Source organism: Atractosteus spatula, chromosome 18 (assembly GCF_055471065.1).
Source record: "Atractosteus spatula isolate fAtrSpa1 chromosome 18, fAtrSpa1.hap1, whole genome shotgun sequence".
Lineage (NCBI taxonomy): Eukaryota > Metazoa > Chordata > Actinopteri > Semionotiformes > Lepisosteidae > Atractosteus > Atractosteus spatula.
Genome location: NC_142723.1, coordinates 2,696,903 through 2,723,652, shown reverse-complemented (window position 1 = coordinate 2,723,652; position 26,750 = coordinate 2,696,903). Strand labels below are relative to the sequence as shown.

The 26,750-nt window shown below is 47.0% G+C and overlaps 1 protein-coding gene across 1 annotated transcript in view; it reads left to right on the top strand.

Annotated features, from left to right (window-relative positions):
- The window catches only part of xylt1 (xylosyltransferase I), a 56,350-nt gene that overhangs the window by 16,137 nt on the left and 13,463 nt on the right, over positions 1 to 26,750 (top strand). Inside the window, exons 2-7 of the mRNA XM_088936546.1 lie at positions 13,575 to 14,145; positions 17,693 to 17,865; positions 19,090 to 19,292; positions 22,463 to 22,543; positions 23,746 to 23,962; positions 25,046 to 25,222. Of these exons, the coding sequence (XP_088792672.1) occupies positions 13,575 to 14,145; positions 17,693 to 17,865; positions 19,090 to 19,292; positions 22,463 to 22,543; positions 23,746 to 23,962; positions 25,046 to 25,222 (1,422 nt within the window). The remainder of the gene's footprint in view (positions 1 to 13,574; positions 14,146 to 17,692; positions 17,866 to 19,089; positions 19,293 to 22,462; positions 22,544 to 23,745; positions 23,963 to 25,045; positions 25,223 to 26,750) is intronic.

Sequence of the window (26,750 nt, the reverse complement as noted above, 5' to 3'; positions counted from 1 at the left end):
GAAGGAGTCTTCACCCATCTGGAGTGACTCCGTCCACAGTGAAGAGCTGAAGTGTTGCACGGAAGCAAGTTTTCTTTGCCCGATCCAAAATCTATGACACCCTTGTTCTGTCAGGTGCCATAACTCCTGTGCGGTTTAATGCCTGATGGTTATTTCACTGAATCAGTCTTGTGCTGTACATTTTGTGCTGCCGTGGCATGACTCTCGGTCAGCCCATCGATGAAAATGAGACGTATCGGGATTGAAGAAGGACAACTAGACTGATGGTGTGTGGAGAGTGGCATGGCAGTTAGCAATGCTCTCTCACAGCTCTTGGGTCCAGCTTGGGGCACCTTCTGTCTGGGGTCAGCATGTGGTTCCCCAAGTCCTTATGAGACTTTTCCTGGTGCACCGGTTTCCTCCCAGAGACATGCTGGCAATGTGAACTGGTGTCTCCATGCGTGTACGAGCTGTGAAGAACTGCGTTAATCCTGCACCCTACCTGTCAAGCGTACTGTATTTTTTCTGATTGCTATGACCCTTAGCAGGAAAGATACGTTTATTTTGGTGATGCATAGATGATTGAAGTGGTAGCTCAGGTTCTGCGGGAAGAGCTGGCCCCTGGCTTTGTGGCTTTGTTCTCCTGATGACCTCACTGGCCTGTTTTAGTTGAGGAATGTATGTTACTGATGTGGCTTCTCAAACACACTGCTCTCTGCAGTGACGTGGCTGTGCTGGCAAGTGCACTTAAGAGGGCTGATTCACGAACCCTAAAACACGAGCCACTGGTTTTAAACATGTTTTGGGAACGGAAGAAGGAAACTACTTATGTTCCTAAATTCAGAAACATTAATCTCGCTTGTATGAAAGTTTTGAATTGGAAGTTCCCAAAATATCTGTTTAGCTTTGAATAACTTCACTGTGTCGTTTTCTTATTAGGAAAAGAGAAGTGAACATATATTTGTGGTCGAGTTCTTCAAGAATGTGGTGCAGAGTGACTGGTGTGTGCCAGGCGGCTGCTCTGTGGAGCTGTGATAGAAGAGCTGTTTGCACTCTCGGTAACAGGCTGGCTGCCACATATCCGGTTATCTAGGGACTGACAGGAACACCCATGCCTTGTGATCAGCTGTCACTGCTGAGAGGGATTGTGGAGGTTCCCTGAGGAGCTGTTGTGCATGCAATGGTCACATCACCTTCCAGAGCGCTGTGCAGATAGCCGAGGAAATTGAATGCATCTGCTTCCCTCTGTCCCCTTTCCTTTCTCATCCCTCTGTCTTCTTCTGGACCTATCTTCAAAGCGCTGCCTCATTCTAACTTTCCTGCCGGGGAAGCAGGGTTTTCTCCTGACACTTTTATGCCACGTGTGACTAATGGCGTCCGACGAGGAAACACTTACTCTCCCGTAGTGAGTTTAATTGGCCCATCAGCCACGCTCGGCACAGGAGGGTTTAGAAACAGCCTGAGCAATATGAGTGTTTCGGAAGAGCAATGCCCAGCAAATTGAAGTCTTTCCCTACTTTTGTTATGTTTGTAGATTTTAATTGTCAGTAGTTCAAGGCACGCGCTAAGGGATGTACAGTTTGCGGTGTAGTCGTCTGAAATTGCACGCTGTCAGACTCGAATTGTAGGAACCGAAAGGTCCGTAGGCTTGAGACGAAGAAGTAAGGGTATTAATCTGGACTGACAGTTCCCTAAACAAGAAATTTGCTTCCTGGATGACTGTCAGTTAAATCAAATGGAACCCTGTTGCATCCATTGCATTTTGTAAAGCAGCAAAACTGAGAACAAATGAATTCAAAGAAGAAATGAAACCCTGAGCCACAGAATTTTCCATGGATTACAGTACTGTGTGTGTGTGTGTAGACATGCTCATGTGAGAATTTGCCAACCAGTGCACATCTGTCCATGTGTTTTGGGCTACAATGCCAAACCTTACATCTGCAGCTTAAAAGGGTTGTGGGGCAGCAGGGATGATCTGGCAGTGCCAGTTGTTTTAAGGCAAGGGAGTCCTTGCTGACAGACAGCTGCTAATTACATTTCACAGCTGCTGGGGCAGCGTTTGAAGTCTCGTCTTGCAGGAGAAAAAGAAAGCTGGTGCTCTTTAATGATGTCTCCTGTTCGTCGCCGCTCGCGTTTGAGGATCGCAGTGGACAAATTACAGGGCTGATTGGCCACCAGACAGTTTCCGACAGGGCTGTTCCCTGTCCCTACCTTGCTTTTAGCAACCACAGAGGAAATTAGTGCTCAGTGCGGAGCCTTGATGCTTCCATTTGGCTTCCTTTCTTTCATGAGAGGGCCGTCTGTGATGCCGGTCTGCAATTTGCGGCAGAGTGTGGGTTTGCTGAGCCTGGGAGCTCGCCTGTGCTGCGATAGCAGGCAGTGGTGGGTTGATGTGGGAAGGCAACCCTGCTTGGTGCTCCAGACTGCAGGAATGGAGGTGTGTCATCCCACTGTGGTTTGTGAATCAATGTGTTGGCAGTCAGCGTCAGATGGGAGCCCTCCAACACAGAGCAGCAGAGCAAAGCTTCTCTGGCAGAGACAAAGCACCACAGCTCCTGGAAAACATGGGTTCCAGGAAAGTCCAGGAACACGAGCGCCCAGCTGCCCACAATGAGTCTATTTCTGATGGAGCATCATGATAGAATTGGAACATAAAGTTTTAATGCACAAATTATCATGATTATAAAAGTCCTCTAGAGTCTAGATGACCGTGCTAGGACATTTGTATTGCAAAAACAATCCTGGTATTATTCCAGTGGTTTCAAAAAAGCATCTGTGTAGCAGACATGATCAAACTCCACTTCTCTCTCTTGAGGTCAATTAAGTAGATCTACTTAGTATCATAAAGATTGTGCGATAACAGGGAACTGCATGGCCAGGATGCCGTGAGTATCTCTCAGCTTTGAGAAGTCATGTCAGGTCCAATCCTTTGAAGCTCCACTGGGACGTCAACATCAATACCTCTGAGTCAGTGGCAGTGTCCTGTCTGCTCTGGGTCAGGCGGGTCTCGGTCATCTGCACTAGAGTCCGTGATCAAATCTAGGATAAATATATTTGGAAAAAATCTAAACCTCGCAAAACTTCTCTTAAACCTTGAAAACATACGTTTACTAAACACCTTTTCACCTTTGGCTCTTGTAAGGAACCTCTTCCTCTGATGCCGTACAGAATAAGATGCCTAAAAAATTAGATTTATGTCCTTCACTCATGTACAGTTTTCCTTTTTCTCCCCCCGGCTTAAAATGAGTGATTCTGAATCAGATGTCCTGAATGGATTTTCATGCATTTAAAATTGCGGCCCCAACCAGAGTGTTCCCTGATGCTGATGGTACGACTGTCCTCTTACAAAAAAAACAGAGTGCCGTGTACCCTCCGTCTGTCTTAGAGGGTAGAGTACGCGTCTAGCTCTGGCAAAGACGCCAGCTTATCTTGCCGGCTCCTGTCCCTCCCACTCACACATCTGCTCCCCGAGCTGTGGCCCAGCCAGCGTACGATGGCAATAAGCCGGTTCATCCCCTCGCTGCTCCAGTGGCGCTCACTCTGACAGCCATGATTAATACGGGGAACATCGCGGTTCAATGGGATATAATGGCAGGCGAAAGGTACTAGAGTGAGGGCTCAGCCGACTGGCGGAGACTCCGCTGCTGGTATCAGACACACTTCAGCGCACGTGAGCGTGCATTTAGTAAACAATCAGCATTTTTTTCCAAGAGATGTAGCTATTCTAAAGCAACCGCAAAAGCCCTACCGGCGCTGTTAAATGCGTTTACTTTTCTGGCCGCAGTTTTCACCTGAAAACAAAGTGCTCTCCATGCCTGTGTCGATTTTGTCGTGCAAAGCTTTGGTCTCGGAAGAGTGGGGGGCCTTTACTTCTCCCTTTGTTGAGGTGGCTTTAAAAAAAAAAGGCAGTTCTGCACCCGATTTGTTTTGTCCCACTGTTGATTCTGCATGCAGCGTTGATTCGCTGAGATGAGAAAGGAAGGTTTGGAAGGAGTGCGCATTGCGGAGCGAAGTTACTGGCAGGGAGCAGCGGCTGTGGGCGGTACCTCTGACCCAGGAGGGAGCACTCTGCTCGCAGAATTGTGTTGACAGCTAGGAGGACTGTAGGCCACAAGCCACAGACCTAAGGGAGGACAATAGCCTCGCCTTCCTCTCTGATGAGCAGGTGCGGCCTCACGCATCTAGTCCAAACTGGACTGGCAACATCCTAACTGCCAGGACACCGAATGCAGCTGCCATACTGACTCAGATTCCATAAACCAGAAAAGGTGTCATGAACAGAGCACACTTCCTCACTCTGGCCTTCATTATACTTTTCAATAAGGCTACTTCATCTCCAGTCACTGCTGAACCCATCACTGATCTCTTCTGGGTGGTCGTCCCTTTAAAAACAATGTTTTCAGACACTACTGTGGTTAAACAAACAGGTAAGCTCTCAACTGAGAAATAAATAAAACTCCAGTGTTCTGGGCAGACTCTGTGGTGGACATAGTTTCCACGTATCCTTAGTTGAAGTGTGCAGTTTAATTTGTCATTTGTAATTCATTAAACACAAAACTTTTAGTGTGGTAGAATATGCGGTAGTACTTTAAGACACTTTGACGAAGTTACCGATATTAACATGAATGTATGTTTGTGAGAGAATGACAGGCATTTGACTCTGCCATTATCAGCCACTGGAAAGTGTGAGGGAGCAGTCTGGGTATGAGCTCATCACCAGGAAATTCAGTTTTGGTCAGGAGCTACCTCTCTGAAAAAGAGAAGTCTGTTCTTTTGCTGGGATGGGATGGATGGAACACAGTTTTCTTTGAGCTTTCAAACTCGATGGATTTTTTTCTTACCAGAAATGACTAAAGGGTGTTGTTTAGTCTCTGAATCTGTTGTTTTCCGGTGCAGCTGAGAATGTCATTTGATTCGAAGGCAGGCCGCAATTGATGTTGACAAACCCCTGCTTGTTTGGTTATTTATAGAAGCTCTTTGTCTGCGTTGCCCTTGTTCTGTGTCTTTTTGTTTTTCGTGCCACCTGACTTTATGTGCTAGCCTTTTCTGTTTCCTTGCACTTGTGTGGGGGAGGGGGGGAGAAGGCCAGGGATAATGTTGTTGTCAACCGTAGTGATGACCATGTGCAGAATGTCCACACGCAGGGGCTGAATCTGCAGTGAATGTACACCAAGGCAAAGCATGCCCATCGGACCTGTTACAGCATGCTCACTGTGAAAGTCTCAGAGGTCCAGCCCTGGGGCAGGAGGTCTCTCCTGGAAAAAGGTTACTTGTTCTGAGTGCGGATGAGCCCGTTCACAAGCCTGGGCTACACCATCAGTTAACTGTGCCTATACCCAGGATTCCCCAACAGCAGCACATAATTAACCAAGCAGAGCCCGGGACTGCGGCAGGCTTGAGCTGGCCAGGAAATCGGCAGGCTGAGAAGGACAACAGACCCGAGGAACGTGCGGATGATCCCTGTGCTTTCCGTGCAGTCAGAGTGCCTCCCCCACCTCCTGCCACCCTACCGACTGTGCGAATCCCACAGCTGTCCACCGCAGAGTGCCAAAGCACTGCCTAGTGGCCCTGACAAGCACATGTCTCAGAGGAGAGCGTGCAGCAGTCCTCAGTCCTCCCTGAGCTGGTCATGGAATACTGTTAACAGTTAATCATCAGATTTTCATCAGATGAAAATACAAGAGCATAAACTTCACATGGCTTTATGAGCCAAAGCACGTAATCGTATGTACTGTGGTGTACAATACTCTAAAAGTTCAGTTGATTCAACTGTATTGGGATTCACAGTATACATCAAAGTGAACAGGCACTGTCTGTGTATCTCAGTTTTTTTCACAACTTTTCAAGTGCACTACTTCTCGCCAAACTGCTCTTGCCTGATGCATTCCAGTATTCTTTAAATCCATGGGGATGGAGTGCAGTCTGGTTAAACAGTGGAATGTAAGAAAAGAAGCGCTAATTCACATCTCTGACCCCCATTGACCTTTACGCCAGGTCACCCTGTGCGCTCACATTCCAGCAATTCCATGTCCACGCTTTCTGGAGCAGTGCACGATCACGGCCGGGTGAGTGACGACTCATCTCGTTAATAGGAGATGAGCGCCAGCATTTCCTTCCTTTCCTTCCTCTGCCTTTGTCCTGTCCCAGTGTCAACATGCAGAACAGTTTAAGAGGTTCTGAAGCTCTGTGCTGTACTATACTGACTGTGTACTCTGTAATGGATCATTGCAGTTTGTGATTATGGACAGCATTATGGGTAAGACATTTTACCATATGACAGAGGCAAAAAAAAAACATTTTTAATATAGCACTAAGGAGAGGAGTGCCTAGTGCTACGCTTCTTTCGGCTTGAAATCATATATTTGTTCATGAGTTTTATATTTTGTTTCCAGTGTAGTTGAGTGCTTAAAGCATTGGGTCAGATGAACTGCAATGAGCGTCTGGGGCTCTAGTTATGTGTTGTGTGTACAAAGTTGATCTACTTTGCACCCCACAAGCAAGGCAGAGTGTGTACAGATAGGCGCAGAGCCAACAGGTGCTACAGTACTCCAGCTGAGTTGCACAGCATCCAAGCAGACCTTCCACAGTCCTTGTACGAACCCCCTGTTCATTCACTGGGGGGCCTGCCTCAAGTGCATCCACTGAAGTGATGTGCGCTGGCCTGAACTGTCAGTGTGTTTCACATAATTGGCCTGCAGATTGTCAGCAGTGGTTCGGGCGCTCCTTAAGGGTTAGTAAAAGGACGGTGTCTTTTGATATTAGTGAAAAGAGAGACTGGGCGCTGAATTCAGAGTGCTCTTTCCTTTATCAGGGGAGTGTGTGTGTGTCTACAGAAATCGGTTTGTCATTTTTGTTTGGGAATTTTAAGTGTTCACGGTGCTCCCTATATCCCACGCAGTGTAATAACCCTGTTTATTGCAGCTGGGTGGGTAGAGTTCCAAGCTCTGTTGTACGAGGCGACGTGACATCAAGGCAACAAGGAGGTGGGAGGTAATGACAGGTCTGCCGTCCTGCTCTCACTGCTGTACGGCGCGCGCTTTCGCCAACGCGCTTCAAGGACAACGCCTGTGCACAACCTGCGGTCCCGGTCTACGCCAGGCTGTTTGAGTTCGTACATTAACGAAGGCAAACGCTTTATACGCACAGTCTGAGGGCCCAAGAAGGGCTGGAGGGTGGGCGGCAGTGGCTCGTAGCAGAGAGCAGCAAAATCTATAAACAAATGCTAGAAAATAGTAATTCATCAGCATAATATTGTGTGCCACACTCCAGTAACTTTTCTAAGGCACTGAGAGAGGATACAATGCAACTCAAGGCCAAGCCGCAGTGCTTCTTCACTTTGTGCATATGGGCTGCAGTAATGACTGTAGTGTACCTCCCCCCAAGAAGATCTGTATGGTCACTTGCTTTGTTAAGTGCCTTGGGGCAACCTTGTTGTGAAAGGCACTATAAAAAAAATGTAATCGAACTGAAGATTTGGTGCCTTCAAGGGCCATAGCTCTGCAAGACTAAAAAACCGTTATGACTAAGAAAAGCAAAATGGGACAGGAGAAGTGTACTAAAACTGAACATTTTTAAAATTATTTTACAAGTAAATTACCTAGCTAAGAAAGTAGGGTGTTTGTTGGAGAAATGTGAGTCAAGTGTGAGAGCTCTAACCACTCCTCCGCACTTCTGCCTACGTTGTGCAAATTGCGCTCTTAACACCAATTTGTCTTAAGACTGCGACAGCTTTGACTGCTGATCCTGCGTGACTTCACTCCGGCCTGCAGAGGAAGTTCTAAACTGGTCTTGATGAGTCCCGAGGGGGACAGTGTCTAATCTCTATACCGAGAACTGCTGTCCCTCGGGTGCACGTTTTTCGCACAGTTCTGCTGGAGAACAATGGCAACTATTTCTGTCACACTTTGGGATCAATCATCTTTGAGCTCTCCTGTTTGTCAGTCTGGTGATGCAAACATGAGTGCCATATGTGATTGACAGCTACTGGGAGATAACAAATTCACTTTAGATAGTTTTCCTGTGTGCATGTCTAGAAGGTGAGGTCTGCCTTTTTATGACTGAAAGACCAAAAATTCCCTATGTGTTCCTGGCAACCAAAACAGAGCAACCGTTTCTCCCCCACGATTAAAGACGTGCTATAATTAGAAAGCTACAAATGTCAAGTTCCCTGATTAACTCATTCTCATGACTCATTTTCCGTTATTTCCTGCTAACGGTTGATTTTTTTGATTAATGTACTTCTGTATCTGTTAAAATAATATCGGGTTTGAGGAAGTATGTTTTCAAAGTGTTCATTTATCAGAACATGGCTGCAGCTAAATATCCACTTGTAGCCCGATTTTTGGCAAAGGACAAACAAAAAGGGATGACCGACGTCGCTGAGAGCCTGTAATAGTGAGCTTTCTGAGAGTTTATGACGAGAATGTATTTTGAAGAACTGAATATACTGGAAATGTGTCGCTGTGTCAGCCATGTACCCTATGAGGAAACTCCATGCAGAACGGATTGAAATTGAAATCTGCCATGTGTTCTACTGATGCTGGCCTCTTACCGGCATTGAGATAAGGGCTTAATTCTCCATCTTTTATCCACAGCCACTTCATCCATAAAGGGCTGCTTTGGGTAAAAAGAATAAGCTGTTCCCAGCCCTTGATGTTTTCTAAAGGAGGGTGGAGACTGTCCCCCTCCCCCTCCTTTCCACCCCTCCCACCGGGGTATTTTCCCCCTAAGCTCACCGGTCAGGGAGCTCACCGTGGCGACAGCCCCCGGAGATTGATAGCTCCCTTTCAAGGGAGCTGTGAAAGGCCAGACCGAGGGTGCCCGCTGGGTGCCCGTCTTGCATACCAAACCAGGCTACTCATTCACTAGTAGCCGAGCCAGCTCGCCTTTCTCACAGCGACACACAATAGCACATGTGACTTGCATTCCTCATTCCTGCACTGTGTGATTTCAGCCGAGAGAACGAGCGAGTGGCTGGTGGGCCTGCTGGTCTGAGCTAGGCTGGCAGAGGAGGCCAGAGCCTGCTGGCTGAAGAGCAGGGGCTGCGAGGCCCAGCGGGACCAGACTAAGAGGATGTTTGTCCTACCTTTAGCAAAAAGGGTGCGCAGTGCGTTTTTATAAAAAAAAGGAACAGCAGTGAATCATTAAAATGTGACAGATCGTAAAAGGGATGTATTCTGTACCCATTGGTTTACAAGCAGCTCTCTGCTGTGCTATCCACAGCAGCCAGGACTTGGGTGTGGAAGCAGCAATGCAGGTCATGTGACTAGTAGTTACAGCTAAGAGCAGTGTTTGAGAATAGCGATGGTGCTCCCATTGGGGGGATTCTTAAGGTGAGTGATGTGGCAGAGGATGGACTGACTATATTCTGAGGGCACGAAACAGAGTGCTGGGAGTAACATAGTAAAATTCCAGAGTGGACTATTGTAGGAGTGATAATTGCAGTTCTGTGCATTAGTGAGAGCTGTGGGACAGTGACTAAGACCAACAGAACTGCCCAAAGGGCCTATCCCATGTACCCCAACCCTGCCCTGACCACACTGGTAGCCTCCTGTGTGCACATGTGAAGGCAACTGGGAGCACTGGGAATGAAACTGATCGCTACTGAAGATCTGGAAAGGGCATGGGTTGTGTGTCTGTCGATTCCACTAGTTTATACTAGTGTATAAAGTAGTTTATACAGTACTTACGAGTGAGTATTCCCTGCAGTTCTGAGTGGTCTTGCTCCACGCAGAGGTCAGGGGACAGATGGGTAATTGTCAGGAAGCGAGCGGCAGCAGGCCGTCCTGTGGGCTGCACTGTGCGGAGCTCGGCTGCGCTGGAGAGGGTGTACAAGCCATTTGCAATCGGTGCAGGACGAGGAAGAAAGTGTGAGAGCTGCAGGAAAAACCTGCCCGCTGTGCTCCTTCCTTCTATTATCATTATTACAGTCATCATCGTTATTATCGTTGTTATTAATAAGTGTATTCTTAGAAAGCAGGTCTCGGGAGACGCTGCAGCCTTCACATCTGCTCCTTCCCGCGCGTCTGCTGTGCTTGGCAGTACTTCCCAGCGACTCTGCCAGCACCGCTCGCAACAAGCAAGGGCAGCACCACCGACCCAGCAGGCTTTCGCTTAGTGCAAAACTCTCGAATACTGACGCGACCCAAAGAAGAACTCCTGACCGTTTTCAAACTGGTGGAATGAAATGAATGCTGCTACTGCTAGACTGAGGAACGAGCAGAGCGAGGAATTTAATCCTAAATAAATGTTTGTGAGGAATTTCCACTATGGGACACCAAGGTTTTCTAACAGTGTAACAAGGCACATTGAAGGCATGCAAAATCTATAAGGAACCAGAGCAAATATAAGGTAATTGAGTAGATCTACTATCATCATTTCAACATGTTGAAGTGCTCTCAAATTTAGGTCAGGGGTTCCCAAATCCTGGTCCTGGGTTCCCCACATCTGCTGCTTGTCCTTCCTGCAGAGCCCTGTTACATCACTGAACCCTTCACAGACGTAAATAATAGGATGACCGCAATTTGGTTTTTGGTTCCTAAACATGTTTGAAGTTGCCCTTTAACTACTGCATTTCATAAGCAGCTTAGGATATCTGGCTTTGGAGTAGAAAATACAACTTGCAGAGGTCGATCAGCTTGCTAGGGCAGCGAATTGAAGAGTTTGGCTACAGCAAAGACCCACCAGTGTGGGAGTCCACCCCGAGCCGGGGCTTTGAACACTTGGTCTGGGCAACACTTGCTCTGAGTCTAGTCACTTATCAGGACCTATATTTCACAGGCTGGCAGCCCCTGGTTCGTTCAGCTTGATTATTGCAAAGCCGCTCACTTGAATTTAAATGTGGACTCGCACGGGGGGGAGGCGGCTGAGTTATTGTCACTGGCTGGTCATTTATCCTTTCGTGAGCAGTGGTTTGCAGGTTGTGTCAGAATGCTTTATCTGCCGGGTGATTTATCAGACTGTAGCTTCACCCTGTGGGAGCTGGCCGAGAACGAGGCTGGGTGAAAAATATCCACGGCGCTGTTAAACCGAGGGGTAAGGCAAAGGCGGGAGGAAGGCAGATAAAATATTGGCGAGAACCGCTGTCTGGTGCGCCCCTCCCATGATGGATGATGAGGCTGTGCGCCCCGTCTCCCCCCTCAATCCACGCACACACCAGCCTGGGGGAGACGCTGCTGCCAGAGAGTGATGAGGTTGGTGTACCCACAGCACCCTGGGAAGACGGATCCCTGCATCCGATCGATCCTCAGCGTGCTGGCAGCCTCCCCACCTCCAGTGGTTTCTCAAGCTATTAATTCTGCACACTGTAATTTCCTCTTAAAAGCCCCCTTTCTGTCCCTGTAGAGCATGGAGCAGACTAGAGATTAAAGAGCTCCTACTGTAGGTCTCAGAAATAGAACAGAGAGATAGGGACTGAGTGAGAGAGAGAGGTGGACAAAAAATTCAAGTCGTGTTGCCGGGTTTTCTCAAGCTCTGCTTCTGTTTTTCTAGAGTACACTTCATGCTATGAATATTAAGTTTTCGATTCCTTCTTTTGCAATAACTCCTGGCTCTCTGAAATAAAGTGTCCTCTTTGGCTCATCTGTTTAAGTTACGGCACCAGTGCGAGCATGCCGAAAGCTAACATCGGCATAAAATAATGTTTTTTAATAAGCTGTTATATGCTCCCACTTTAGAAGGGTTAGGACACAAACACAGAAGGTGCCCCAGATACCATTGCTCAACAGTTCTGCTCCTTTATCACCTCTGTCCAGAGACAGTTGCAAGTGGGGCGCCGCATCTTTTAGATCCAGGGCAAATATTTCTAGTTGCACATCTGGTAAGAATGAACAGAATGTTGGCAGAATGTTAACAAGGAAAGCAGATCAAGGGCCAGGTATGAGACCCACCACAATACTGCGGTTCTTGATCTGCTGTGCCGTTTGCACAGCTGGACCAGTTATCACTTCAGTCAGGATTGGGGTGTGACAGCAACAGTGTGCTGTTCTACACCACAAGTCTCACACTCCCTCCCACTGATGACCAAGGGGCCATCCAGATTTACTGACGGCTTCAAATCCAGGGTTGGGCTTAACTATTGGTTGTTTTACGTTATTAACTTATTTCAGATTATTTTAGATTTGACTTTTTTTAAACAAGATTCTCAATGCTGTAGCTATTCTCCAGCCTGTCCAAGAGTTCATTTTCTCCATTTAATCAAATCACTTATCATGATCAAGGTGAAGTTTATTCCACGGCTCTTCTCTGAGGAGATAACTCTGATGTTTCTTAGTGTCAGTTTCAGTATGTCCTGTGTTTTGCCTTTTCGGTGTTCAGTGTGCTTTGAGATATTATCATGAAAGTCACCGTACAAGTTCAATCTCCCATTGTTATCGTTACTGTGAGATCCCAGGCTGAACCTGAAGTCTGCCACTCTTGCCCTGCCCCATGTGGTCTTGAGGTCGGTGTCTTCCCTGTTAAAAAACGTGACAGCAGCAGCACAGCAGCAATGGTAAACTGCATAATAAATGAGTAGGCCATTTTGAGTGCCGATAACGGCTTCAGTGTCAGTAAATGAGATTGACACAGTTGTAACAGCACTCCTGCCATTCTTTGTTTAAATGCTGAGAGACATTAAGGGCGTCCCAGGCAGAAGGCTGGTTTCTTGTTGGTTGATTGGTTTCTGTCCATCCATGCCTGGCTGATGCTTCTATTTTGTCATTGTGGCAGGTCTCTGCTTCCTTTTGCTTTACGACAATTCGGAGAGAGCCAAGAGGCAGCAGAGCTCTGTCCTATCTCCATGTTGTTTGAGCTCTTACTGGGGGAAGGGTGGGTGGAGCAGGTGAAAGTGGACGTTCTAGCCTGAATGTGGCTCAGTTTACAGAACCGCCCAGCCACTTTGTCACAAATACTGAGGCTGTATCAACGGCACAAAGACTTCAAAGAGTATTCAGGCAGCCTGCCTCTTAACTCCTGCTGGCCCCTAGCATAGAAAAATTCTGTAACATACAGTTTGACATTGGAAAACTGTATTTAAGAGCATGTTAATTTTACATGTACATGAACACTCCCAGATTGTGTTTAGAGCCACTAAATTGCTTAATTTCAAGGTTTAAAATTATTTTTGGCTGCAGAAGTCCTTCCCCAGTTACCCACAGTCATCATGAAATCCGTCAGTGCTGTGGCTATAATCTCCGAAGGTTTACACCGCAGGGAAATAAATCCCTCCTGTGGAAAAGCTCTACAATTTTTTTCAGCTGGAGCTGAAGGCGTATTTCAAGTGTGCTACCTTGTATATTTTATGTTAATCTACCTTATTTAACCTGTATAGAAAAGTACAGTACAGTAAAATAATATTCAGGAGTTTTCGGCATCATCAGTACAACATTTAAAAGAACCTACGGGTAATAAAACTTTAAATTAATTAGCCAGCAATATACCTTGTGCCCACTGACTGCTGGGTTAGAATCCAGCTTACTGCCGCCAACCCTAAATCGGGCTGATCGGGCTGATAATTAATGTGAGTCGTGTTTGCTTTATGTGTTCTATATACTATACAAACTGCTTACGTTATGTTTTATGTTACAATATCTGCTTATGTCATGTTTGGTTTCCAGGATGGGTACTACTCCCACCGGCCTAAGGAGAAAGTGCGTGTGGACAGCAACAATGAGAACTCCGTGCCCAAGGACTTTGAAAACATTGACAACAGTAACTTTGGGGCGCGCTCCCAGCCGCAGAAACAGACCCCAAACAAGCACAAGGAGAGGCTCAAGGAAAAGGCACAGGCGGAGCACAACTGGAAAGAGAATTCCCTGATCCTGGGGAAGAATTCCAACGAGGTCATCCAGTACGGCGAGGCCAAGGGTGCAATGCTGCCCCATCCTGGAAACAACCACACCCAGGGTCACCGGTCCGCGGGACTGCTCTCCAACCAGGCCCACCCACCCCTCCAGCCTCAGCAACGCCTGCACCCCCACCAGGGCAGGAAACCAGGGCCGGCCACTGCCTCGCCCGAGATCAGGTACGAGCCGCACCCCAAGTGCGAGATCACGGGCAAGGAGGCCATCTCCGCCCTGTCCCGTGCGAAGACGAAGGAGTGCCGCCAGCAGATCGCCGAGGTGTACTGTCGCCACAAGGAAGGGCAGCTCATGCCAGAGAAAGTCGCTCGCTACTGCCCTTTGGAAGGTGAGTTTCTCCGCTGCATCACCGATTCATGCTTTTCTAAATTTGTCATTTAGCTGTCTTCACTCTTAGCCCCTTCCTTGTCACCAGGTTTCTGAAAGGTTTATTAACAAGAACGCAGTCCAACTGTAGCGAGGCCTACAGAGAAAATGAAGTCTATTTCTCCATAACTGGCATAACTGTATCTGCTGCCTGGGTGAGCAGGTATTCCAGTGTGAGGGAACTGTGAACAGCCTTTTTGCGGTGGCTGCAACTGAAAATTGAGAAAATCAACAAGTGATTTGGTTCTTTTCTTAAATAGCCATGGGAAGCAATTACTGTGCATGAATTGTTATTCCTTTTAAATACCGCTCTCCAATGTTTTGCACTTAAACTGATTGACGTTTAAATATTATTCCACCTACCCAAGCCAACTGAAAAATGTTCTCCAGGAAGGCTGCACCTAAAACACTTAATATCTGCAACCCCATGCCAGTAGGCGCCTTTTAATACAGAGCAGAATGATTAACGTTGAGCTCCATGCATCTTTAATGGTGTGTGCAGAGAAGGCACATCGACTTTAAGTCGCAGTTCTGCCCTCAGCGTAGAGTAATGAGTCTGGTGGCAGTGCAGGCCAGCTGGTGCTGTTGTTGGGCGGAGAGAAGAGGGGGAAGAGAGGAAAGGCAAAACAGAAGGTAGAGGAGGACAGGGAATATTCTGAGAAACTGCACAATTTCCATATTAGAAGGCACCTGTAATGTAGACTAAATTGTATGCACGATTCTAATAGTGACAAATAATCGTGGTGGTTAGCAAAAGTTCGTGGATAGAATGTTTCAAGATTAATTACATCTGAAAAATTAGGTGTCAGATCTCACTACAGGTGTCTCGGAGACCTGTTTGCACTAATCTCAGACGTCCTTGCCTCATTTGACATGCGATCATACATGGAACACGTACATGAAGGGCTGATTGCAGTCTGTTGATTAGGGAAAAGGCAAACCTGCCAGGAGAGATACAGCTGTGAATGAGGGTGGAAGGAGAGAGAGAGAGTACACCCCCCCCCCTTGGGGCACAGGTTGTGCTTCACATGGACCTATGCTCTGAGCCGCAGCCTGCAATCCAAACAAATTAAATTTCCCTTCTATTGATCAAATCATTTTTTAGCACATTTTGACACTATGATTTTCATTTAAATTGGTAGTCGGTAATTTACAGTCCTCTTTGAGCTTCCGACAAACTGTTCATCCAGCGGGGTGTTGAATCACACACACACACACACGCGCACACACACTCTGCAACGCACAACCCCTCCAATCCCCTTCCTACAGATCTGTTCGTGCAGCGTGCGTACAGATCCGTGAAACAGGAGCCTGCACGCGCGTGAACACAGCCACCCTCCCTCCCAGCCATGAGCACTGCTCCAGCTCTAATCTTTATGCACGCCTGGAGTAATCTTTACAAACCTGTCAGCCTCACCACTTTTAATTGCGTTCTCTGGGACATATTTGCCGTTGAAGATGTCACCTTACAATTACAGCCAATTTCTCAGGCTGACAGTCAGAGCGCGGAGGGGGTGCAGGCTGGGGGGAAGAGTGTGATGATGCTGGTGTGGCAGTCCGGCTGTAGATGTAGAGGAAACCAGCAGTGGGGCTACTGGGGCTGGGGTTGCCCTGTCACATCTTACCTGTAGTCCTGTGGACTCCCTCCTCCTCCTCCTCCTCCTGCAGTGTGTCCTACTGACAATGAATCAGCCCTGCTCTCCCCCCATCTGACTCTTCCTCTCTCCAGCTGCCTGCTGGTGTCACGTCCAGGTGTATGGGCGGTAAAGACCGCTGGCTGGCAAGTCTGCCCCATCACCTCCGCACGTATGCATAAACACTCCCATGCAGGCTGGTTTTACAGTGATGCACTCATCCACGGATGCACATTTGAAATGGTACTTCTCATTCAGTTTTGTCTTTGTTCTGGAGGTCAGGCAGGTTCTTCCATGTCGGTTCATTATTCTAAACTGCACCCATGGGCGTAGTGCAGGAGTGACTGGCGTGAAGCGCTTGCGAGTTGCTTGGGGTGGACCATACGTGCTTTACTGCTCTGGCAGTTTATGCCAAATGTCTATAAATACAGTAAAATAACAACTGTGGTGGGAGGGAGCAGGGGAGCTGCTAATAGAGTGTCAGGCTGGAGGAGACCGATTTAACCTATAAATGAGAGGAGTGAGGTGGCAGCTGATTACCACAGTAATTACTGCAGATCTAATGCCGAAGCTGGACTTTTTTCAAGGCAATTAAGATGCAGGGAGGCAGCAGTTGTATCCTGTCACGCCCCTCTCTTAAGGCCACAGCTAAAAGACTGGGGACAACCCCGTGCTCTGATCCTACCTTTCCGAAGCTTAGACCCATAATGAGCGTATCCCACCAGTCCTTGGGCGCTGTGTTGCCTTTACAGTATATACAGAAAAGATTATAGTAATTACCCGTCCATGGCTCATCTCCCCGAGCATCATGCCTCACTTGCAGATATAATAAATAACATATTGGCTGTAATTTTATATACCCACTGAAAATTATCCCAACACTGAGTAGTGTGTCTTGCTTCTGCTTTTTTTGGAAGCGGTGTGTGAAGTCATGGCAGTACACACGGGCAGTGTACTTATTTATACATGCAGCATATTTAGAAAGCCACAAGGAGTTGCGTGCAAGTCCGGTCAGCCCCTCCCATAGGTCAGCTGCTCTGCCAGGCGCGATGGAGTAGGAATTCGAAGGCAGGGAGGCAGGTGGTGTTGGCTTTAAAAAACTGAGCTGGGTTTCAGCCAGCGATTTAGAAGATGGGGAAAGGGATGGAGTTCTGTTTGGAGCAGGTTGTTAAATTGATTTTCTAAGCCTTGGGGTCACCAATCCTTTTTGTTTTGACGATCCCTCCAATCCCCCTCCCCACCCAGCTTGGGAATCAGCAATTCGTAATGGCATTAGCTCACAGCTTCTTTCCATACACTGCACCGGGGTGGGGGAACAGATAACTGTGCACCCATGATCTCGGACATATAGGCCCGTCAGGTCTCGCACACCTTTCTCAAAGCTGCCCCTGTGGTGCTGATGAGAGGAGAGGATTCTGGTGTCACCTGGGCACCTGGAGATCATCATGGGTCACCATTGAGCAACATCCTGAAGATATCCTAGCACTCTCGGGAAGTAATCCAGCTCAGAAAAGGCTACTGGAGCAACTTCTGGTCTTTCTCAATCTTGTATAAACCTTATGGAGGCTCCAGTCTGTTGAGCTTCATGCTGACCCTGTCCTCCTGCCTTTGTCCACCGTCGTGGTGAAGAGAGTAGATGCTGGGCTGTAGATTTACGTAGCGCTTCATCGTTTTCGCTTGTGACTGACATATAGAGTCCGTTTGGTGTTTGATTTTAGATGCTGAAAGCTGTGCCCAGTGTTAATAAAAATGGACTGCAAGGATGTCCACCATCTCTTTTCAGTCTTTGCCAGCCAGGCACTCCCTCTCCCCCCATTGATGTCTTTGTTACAATCCCCTCTTTTCACTCCCTCTCGAATCCGCCTCTGGCTCCAGGCAAGGCCAACGTGAATGTGCAGTGGGAGGAAGACTCGGTGGAGAGCCCACCCGCCCTGCCAGTGCGGATCGCCTTCATGTTGGTGGTCCACGGCCGTGCCTCCCGCCAGCTGCAGCGCCTCTTCAAGGCCATCTACCACACTGACCACTTCTACTACATCCACGTGGACCAGGTACGACACTCCCCTCTCACCCAGCACTCCCCATCACCAGTATTCGCTGTCCCTGCTGTCAGGTCATAGGCCAAATCCAGTGCTGTTTGTATAACAGGCTATGTGTGTTGAAAAGTGACTATTTTTAAACTGAACAGAATACTGCAAACCAAACAATGCGCTAAAGAAGTCTCAAATCAATGTTATTTGGATACTATAATCCAATTATAAACAGTAAACCTTCTAAACACCCTAGAAGTCCATCACTTTTTAAATGACAAAAAAAAATCAAAAGATGTTTCCCAGGTTTGTCAGGGGTAAAAATAAGAATCTCCAGCAAACAGCCTGGGGACACCTCTCTCAAAGACGGGTCATCGCCCACCCTCTGCAGGAGAGACAGATCCCCAGTTCCAAGAGTGAGAGGCTTTACTGAAGTGTGTACCTTTCACCATTGTGGTAAAGAATCTCTGTTGCAGAGGAAGCGCCAGCAGTCAGGCTTTTGAATAAATGCCAAGCATGACACTTCCATCACATGATGTGGCATAGGTTATTACCAGGGGATCTGCTGCCTCAATTACAAATCTCTGTCGTGCAGTCTTTGTGTTTCAGTGTAGAAGCTGATACGCACAGCCCATCACTATCATACTGGTGCTCAGTGCTTAATTACAAGCTCCTATACCATAGACCCATGCCAGGGAAAACTGTTGTCTGTTGTCTTGGATTTTTTTGAAAAAGTTTCAAATGTCCCTGTAGAATTAAGGCAGAGTTGTCTCCCCATCCCACACAAGATGAAATATGAGTGGCAGCTATAAGATTACAGCTGTGCGGCTCAGACATGAGACAACATTTTTGGAAAGAACTTAATTACAGTTGTATAAGCTGGGAGGTTTTGAACTAGTATCAGTTCTTAGAGGCCGACTTATCTCAAGATGTCAAGTGTGCGGATATCTAGAATTATTTTTGTGTTCTGGCTCATGATGTCTGTCTCTTGTACGCAGAGGTGATGAGCTACAATCTGTAATCAGAGTGTGAGTCACTTGCTTAGAATTGGTGCACTTTAACAGCTACACCAGGTTTTAGTCCAGTAAAGGAAATGCATATATTTATTCTTAATTCTCAGTTTCCTGTTCATTCTGAGCTTCCACATGCATATTTTCTTTCATTTTGAAGGCAATGTTCTCCTTTCCCGTGTTGTTTGTCACTGGGCTGTATTGATGAAACCTGCATTCCTTTCTCTCCCCACAGCGCTCCAACTATCTGTACAGACAGGTGGTGTCACTGGCGAGTCAGTACCCCAATGTACGCATCACGCCTTGGAGGATGTCAACTATTTGGGGAGGGGCCAGCCTGCTGACCATGTACCTGCAGAGCATGAAGGACCTACTGGCCATGAGTGACTGGAGCTGGGACTTCTTTATCAACCTGAGTGCAGCAGACTACCCCATACGGTGAGAGGCATGGTTGAAGACATGGGACAGGGGTTTGGGGTAAGGGGGGGGGCTGTCTGATTTGGTCAAGTGAAAGGAAGGAATAGAGAATGGATAGGCATGGGGTTGCACACGGAGACTGCAAAGTACGTCATCTGGCCAGGCATTTGAGGGAGAGTACAGAGCCCTTTCCATGTTACAACAAGTATGTGACACCACACCAAGCTCAAAGTGGAGTAGATCTGGTCACATGGCCTTGTCAAAAAATCTCATACAGCAGCTTGAGTTCACTCCAATTCTCTACCAGCGTGGAACCGCCTGAGCTCTATCTCCATAGCTACTGGTGGAAAAGACATAAAGGTTCTGTATAGTTTCTAAATGAATATGGAATACCTACGAGAGCCAGGCAAAACAGGGCTGAGTAGCCCACCTGGTGTGGACCAGGCTAGTATATGGGAGGATTGGAGCTGCGATGTCGATATGAATTTCCGCAGAAGACAGATCCTCTCTGCGGGAGAGTCTGTCAGCTTAGTGCTGTGAGGGGTTCTGTTAGCTCAGTTGGTGTTAGCATCCCTATCCTGTGCAGATCAATAGCATTTCAGCTGTTATTTCAGGCTATCAAAAATAAAGATCCAGGAATCAATAACGATAAGTGTGCACTGTATAGTAATAAGTCACAGCTTGGTTCTTGTGGAGCTATGTCAGGGCACTAGGGGGCATGTCATACACCCTTTCCTGGGGTAATCCAGGATTGCCACCAATAAATGCCCGATAGAGCACAGATTCCCTTAACGCCAGTAAGAAGATGGTGTGTGAGTGCTCAGAAGAAGGTTGGCTTTATTGTTTGTACTGTGTGCAGTATGACTGAAATGCTGTATGACTGAGATGGAATAAAGTTGCCGAGGTGGAGGGGGGCACAGGTGGGGGGCAGGTGTCAGTGGGGAGGAGAACTTTAGAGAGTGCCTGTGTGTTGCTGCAGAACAGTCAAGCACTCACACAAACTGATGAGTGCGTGGAAAGTGTTTATGAAGAGATGGGGTGGGGAGAGAAGCTGAGATGTGTTCTAAGCAAACTGCCTTCCTGCCAGGAAATTTGCATTTGAGGCATGTTGTGCAAAAAGGCTGACAGCAGGCGATTTTTTATTTCTTACCTATACAGTAGGCTGCTGAGTGAAGGTGAGAGAAGCAAAGACATCTCAATACTGTGCAAAGAAGCCCAATCTGCAAAAAAACGCAAGCACTGCGGTGTCTTGAGAATGTTTCCTCGTTGCTAGAGCAGGACAGAGGTGATGGCAGAGTTTCGGCATCCTGACGGCATCATTTTTCAGAGGAGTCCTTTGCAATTAGTTCAGAAACTCTTCTTGTAGGGCACGCGCTGCTGTTTAGTGGCTCTTAATGGGGATCTCAAGTGCTAACAGAAATAAGATGCTATTGTGATGCTGCTAATTTAATATTACAACCAAGGTGAAATCCACAAATTAATCAGTAAATTTGTAAGGCAGGTCTTGATAAGTAATAATGATTCGATGTTTTTTTAATTTCCTATCTTTTCCTTACTTAAGTGTTTTCCACAGTTCTGTAGTGGGGCTTCTGTGAGAGCTGTTTTAAGAGCCAGTGTGAGGTAATGCCAGAAACCTGGCTCACAGACTGTTCGCGCACTGATCTGGGACCGATAACAGCCAAGAGGGCAGGTTGGGAGAGAGCAGATATGAACAAGCCCAGTCTTAGGCCTGGAGACACAATCCCTCTGTCGGGGTGTTCCTAATCAAAACTGGGTCCTGCAAGGCAGTCACACCTCCATAACCGTTTACTGTAATGCCTCCAGTTCTGGTCCTCTTCCCCTTTTCTTCTTCCTTTTTTCTTCTTCCCTTTGTCTTGCTCAATCCATTTCGTTCTCGGAGATCACGTGGGCCACCGCTTGTGCGCTGTAAGGGAGAGTATAGCCTGCCCTCCAACGTGGGTTTCTGCATTGTCTTACTTTTCCGATCCTTTGTGTCCTCTGGCTGGTAGCTGGCAAGCTGTCAAAACAAAATCAGGGGTGTAAACTGGCGGGGAGCCTTCTTTGTCTGTCGGTACTGCCGCTGGGAGTGGGGGGCAATAATACCTTAGCTGTCTGTGAGGCTGTGTGATGTATCTACTATACATCCGTGAGGAAGTAAAATGCTGGCCAAACTGTGTGTGCTGGATTGAGAAACACTGTTGTAACATCTGTAAACTATGAGCAAGAAGCTTGTGGCCTTTGATAATCTAATTACCACAAAGGAGGTAAGATGGTTTTGACTGTATCCATAGTTCAGCGACACTCCACTGCTGGCGGTATGCAAGTCTGTGGCTGATTTAGAAGTCCTGCTGCAATGATCCTTCTGTGGCTGGGTGGGACAGGGTGGCTGTGGACTCTGTGCTCACTCTATTACTTCTCCTCTAATTCCCAGATATTATCTGCCCTTCCGCATGGTTTGCTCTAAAAGCTACACAAAGCATGCTCACTCAGCAGGAGTGCATGCAGACCCAGAGGCAAAGGGATGGGTTACACACTCACTTTGTTAGTATGGAAAGGGCTCTTTGCTGCTTTTAGTTTTTTTTTACTTTTTTCTTTTTATAAGGTAATACATCGGGTTTTATAGACTATTCAGAGGACGACTGAGCTGTGTTATTCAGGATAGGCCATAAAGTCCCAAGTTTAGACTCTTCAGCTCCCTCTGCTGGAAGACAGGAGCCCTCCGTTCGCACAATCAGCAACATCATCTATAAACCACAGGCTGTTTGGTCAAAAAGGATAAGACCGTGAGGTTTGGTAACAGGTTTCAAGATCATGTTCTTGAGACCTGGTTTGTTTAGATGGTTTTCATCTTCTCTATTGATGTGCAGCACAAGTCTTCCAATACTGAACTTCAGCAGTGAAGCTCGCTCTTATAGGAGCTAAAATGTTCAGGACCAAATGCTTCCTGTTTAGAAAGAGTCAGACCTCTAGACCCAGTTTTTTGGATGAAATGATGAAATATGAATAAAGTAAATTGTTTTTTTTACCTTGTTACTAGTAAAAAGTCCAAAATAGTTAACATTTAACTTGTGTGCAGAACTGACTGCAGGACTTGTTCTTTTTGATACTTTTCATTGATTGATTTAACTTCAGAATGACTTGTAGCCCCAGGCATAATCCCGACCTTCTTCTCCCGCCTTTCTTCCCTGCAGGAACAATGATCAGCTGGTGGCCTTCCTGTCTAAATATCGGAACATGAACTTCATCAAGTCCCACGGCAGAGACAATGCCAGGTGAGTGTTCACCCTGCCCCTGCTGTAAAAGTTTCCTGGTACGGCCCCTAGGCCCAGCCTAGCCACACACGGCCACCATGCTCCCCAGACTGGGCAACCAGAAGAGCTGGATTCTCCCAAGGCTGGACGAATTTTGCAGAATTCACCTCCGTGGCTCCAGGCAGGGAGTATGACCAAAACACAATCTGTTCCTGGATGGGGATGAGCTACGAATGCCACACCAGCCTCTGAACCGTCTTCCCAATTTCTCTTCTTTAGTCCAGGTGCTGGAACGCTACTGTCAGTTGGAACCTAACCAGTATGGAAAGCCTGTACAAAGCCCCTCACACATTAGCCATGCGCAGTCTCTTTCAGAGAAGGGTCTGCGCCCAGTCATGTCACTGCACCCTGCCTTGTTGGTTCTGTGGAGCATTGGTGCTGAAACCCAATTACCCCCCCCCCGGGTGGTGGGTGCTAATTAACCTTCTGATGGCAGCAGGCGAGGAGCCGCCGTCGCACCCTGCCAGAGTTCCCTGAGCCTGTCCCAGCCCACACCACGGGAGCTCGCATTAATGAGGTGTTGCGCCACGCACCCAGCTGGCAGACTGGCTAGAGGGCTTTGTGTCACTGAGGGGAATGAATGCTAGTTAGAGCCACTGGGCCTGCCTCGTCTGCACTGTTGTCTCTGTTTTAATGAGCTGAATTTGTATTGAGAGGAAAACATGCCGAAACTTGTGCATGATTACAGATGTACACAGTAGTGTTTGCAGCCGTCCACCAGCATGAGTGATGGATTACCACCTCCCTGCATGGAAGAATATGTCCACATTTTACCAAAAGACAGGTTCAGTAATAAAACTAAGTCAGGCTAACGGGTGTACAGTGATTGTCATAGCAACATAGTTAAACCACCCAACATCCATAGAACTTCTAGCCAAACCAAATAAATACTGATCACCAGGTCAGATGGAATTCAACAGAAAAATACAGATATCCTCTTCAGAGTGATCTTTGCTAGGGTGGTTTCTCCACATTGATCAGCAAATGCAATTTTTCTAGTTAACCATCTTAAAGGACACACTTTAAGCATCACCCTATTGACATAAGGGGATATGGAGAATGTTCTGGCGTTTGTGATGAAAGATAAGGTTTTGCAGATGGTTACCCATTGCAGATCCTTCTGATCGGTGTCTTGTCTGCTTGTTTGTGTGCCTGTATCCCAGGTTTATCCGGAAGCAGGGTCTGGACCGGCTGTTCTTCGAGTGCGACACCCATATGTGGCGTCTGGGGGACCGCAAGATTCCCGAAGGCATCTCTGTGGATGGAGGTTCTGACTGGTTCCTCCTTAACAGGAAGTTTGTGGAATACGTCATCAACTCCCAAGATAACCTGGTCACCAACATGAAGCGGTTCTATGCCTACACCCTGCTGCCCGCAGAGGTAAGATTCTGAGTGACACTGGGTAGTCTCTGCAAGGGCACGTTCCCTTGCAGGTCAAGACAGGTGAGCTGGCGTGATGAAAAGTCTGGTCCTGTATGTGTAGCTCTCTGAGCCCTGATCCAGAAGCTTATTACAAACCAAATAGTCTTAAACAGGCTTTAAGCAGCAGGTAAAGAGCCAGAAAGAAAGTTCACCTTCACGAATTATGCAGGTCATTGGATTAGTTAGGTCATTCAAAGGTAAGCTGGGATAAAAGTTAAAACCCGGGGCCGTAATGTTTTAACCTGTATCTTCACAAGTGTCAGTACAATCTAATTTGTGCCGTGGGGTGTCTTTTATAGCATAAAGTGGTATGGGAACAGCCACAGTTAAAATTTGTTGGGTTTTTTGGAATATTAGTGCTGAGTCAAATAAACCTTTCCATATTTGGTTTGAGCCATGAAATTTCATAAGATGAATAAATTAAAACTATGAATAAGAGAAACCCAACATCTCTATGTATAATGTTTCAAGAGGCTATTTATACTACTTAGTACCTACCTTAGCCTAGACTTGTTCTTTACTTTAGTAAAATATAAAAAAATATATTTTTAGCCACTATCCTTATACGTCCTCTCATCTTTAACGTACATAATAGCCTGTATTATAAAATTCTGTAGGGATTCTGATGTCAATCAAAATCACTTGTTAAAAATGTATGTATAACTACTCCAAGACCAAGGAAATAACATTACTCATAAGACATCACCGACAGGACAGATGGTGAATCTAAAAAGACTTTCTGACGATAAGGGTTAACTGGAGAATTTTTGATTCTCTAAGCACCGCACTGTATGCGTACCTTGTTCCTCCACGCTAAAGCTCAACAGCAGGCAGGTATGACGAAGACATGTGGATGCATTTTGCTTGGGACTTTCCACTTTCCCCTTAGTTGTTCTCTATGGGTTACCGAGGTATTTCCAGTCCACTGAGGAGCTGTGCACTCAGGACTCAGCACTCAGCAGTGGGACTACAAATGCTACTCCCCCTTTACAGCAGTAAAGTGAATCATCCTGCCTGTGCCTCTGCCCCCGTGTCCCGCAGTCCTTCTTCCACACGGTGCTGGAGAACAGCCCTCACTGCGAGAGCATGGTGGACAACAATCTGCGCATCACCAACTGGAACCGCAAGCTGGGCTGCAAGTGCCAGTACAAGCACATCGTGGACTGGTGCGGCTGCTCGCCCAACGACTTCAAGCCAGCTGACTTCCACCGCTTCCAGGTGAGCCTCCTCTCCGTGGCCCCGAACAGCGCCACCCACTGGCCTCCCGCTCATGCGACCTCATCAGTGCCTGTCTGTTACTCCTGAATGAAGAGATTATCTCCCTTAGCTCTTTCTTCTCCCGACCTGAAGATGACCAGAGATAAAGGGAAGGTGATTGCCGGAGTAGATTTTATTCATAGCGGGGAAGTCAGGGGGAGTTGACCACGATCTTGTATGTGCCACAGACAGAGATGCTATGGACTGGAGATAGGGGATTGTACGTGGAGGCAGGTGTAAGTCTAGCACATGTGGTGTCAAAGAGAAATAGTAGCACTGTGTTAGACATGTAAAAAGTTCATCGAGGTTTTGCTGGATCTGACTTGGTACCCAGTCTTAGTCTTCTGGAGGATGTTTGGCTGGTTGCTCATGCTCATTTAAGAGCAAGTCACTGTGATCGTGTGATAGTGTAGGGTGAGAGTGCACCACGTCTGTGCCTTGCACTAAAAGGAAGATCTTGATGGATGAGATTCCCGACTTGCACTTTAGTCAAGAATGTGTAACTAAAACAGGAGCATTAGAAGAGATGGTTAGGGATCAGTTTCAAGACAGTCATTCATCAAAAGGATTCCAGTAGCAAAATGTACAGGTTTATAGATTTTGTGAACTCTGAGACTGGACTGTAGATGCCCTGAGCCTTTTCTCCTGCTCCAAGTGTTGTATCTCATATCCGCTTACATCTGTTTTTAGGACATGTGATTTTTTGCATGTTTGCATGAAACAAAATACAAAAAATGACAAGAATCCTCAGCTGCACCTGCAACACTGTTCCATTCTTATTAAGTCTTCACAGTGTCCTGAAACATTGTTTTGTATGACAGATTTGTCCCCATAGCACTGCTTCTGAAAGTTTTACAGTTTACAGGAAAATTCCAGTCAGGCAGTAATTGCTTGAATCATTCTTTCATACGGTTTCTGTAATCAGGGATGCAGGTGAAAATTTACTTTGGAAACCTGAAACTGATGAGTTCACACGTGGCTTAAACGTATGATTCTGAAGTAACAAATGAATGTTTGTGAACGTTATGGGTTGTTGCACAGCTGCAGGCTCCTTCCCCCTGGCACGTCAACTCCTGGGATTTGCCAATTCCCAGGTAATTACAGCATTAAGCACTGGCCCCCCAACTGCCTTGGAACATAGCACATCAGGCAGGCACCCTGCACACTGCTGTGTCTGTGCAGCTCTCCTGTCATGTTGTATTTTTTTTAAATGGGGGATTTTCTTTAAAAGCCTGGAAAGGGAAAAACTCAATTTACCTAAACTTCTACCTTGATTTACCCTGAGGGAAGAGAAAAGTTTGGGAAAGGGGGACACTCTTCTGTATGAGAAGGAAAAGAGTGTCTCTTTGTTGTATCTCGGGGAGTGCGGCTGTTAATGATGTATCTGTGTGCCACAGAGTGTTCTCTGTCGGCCAGAGTTTTTGTGGGCTGTTTGTCAGAGAGGCTGCCAGTTCAGAGCGTGAAGACAGGTCTGCGTTGTCCCCACTGT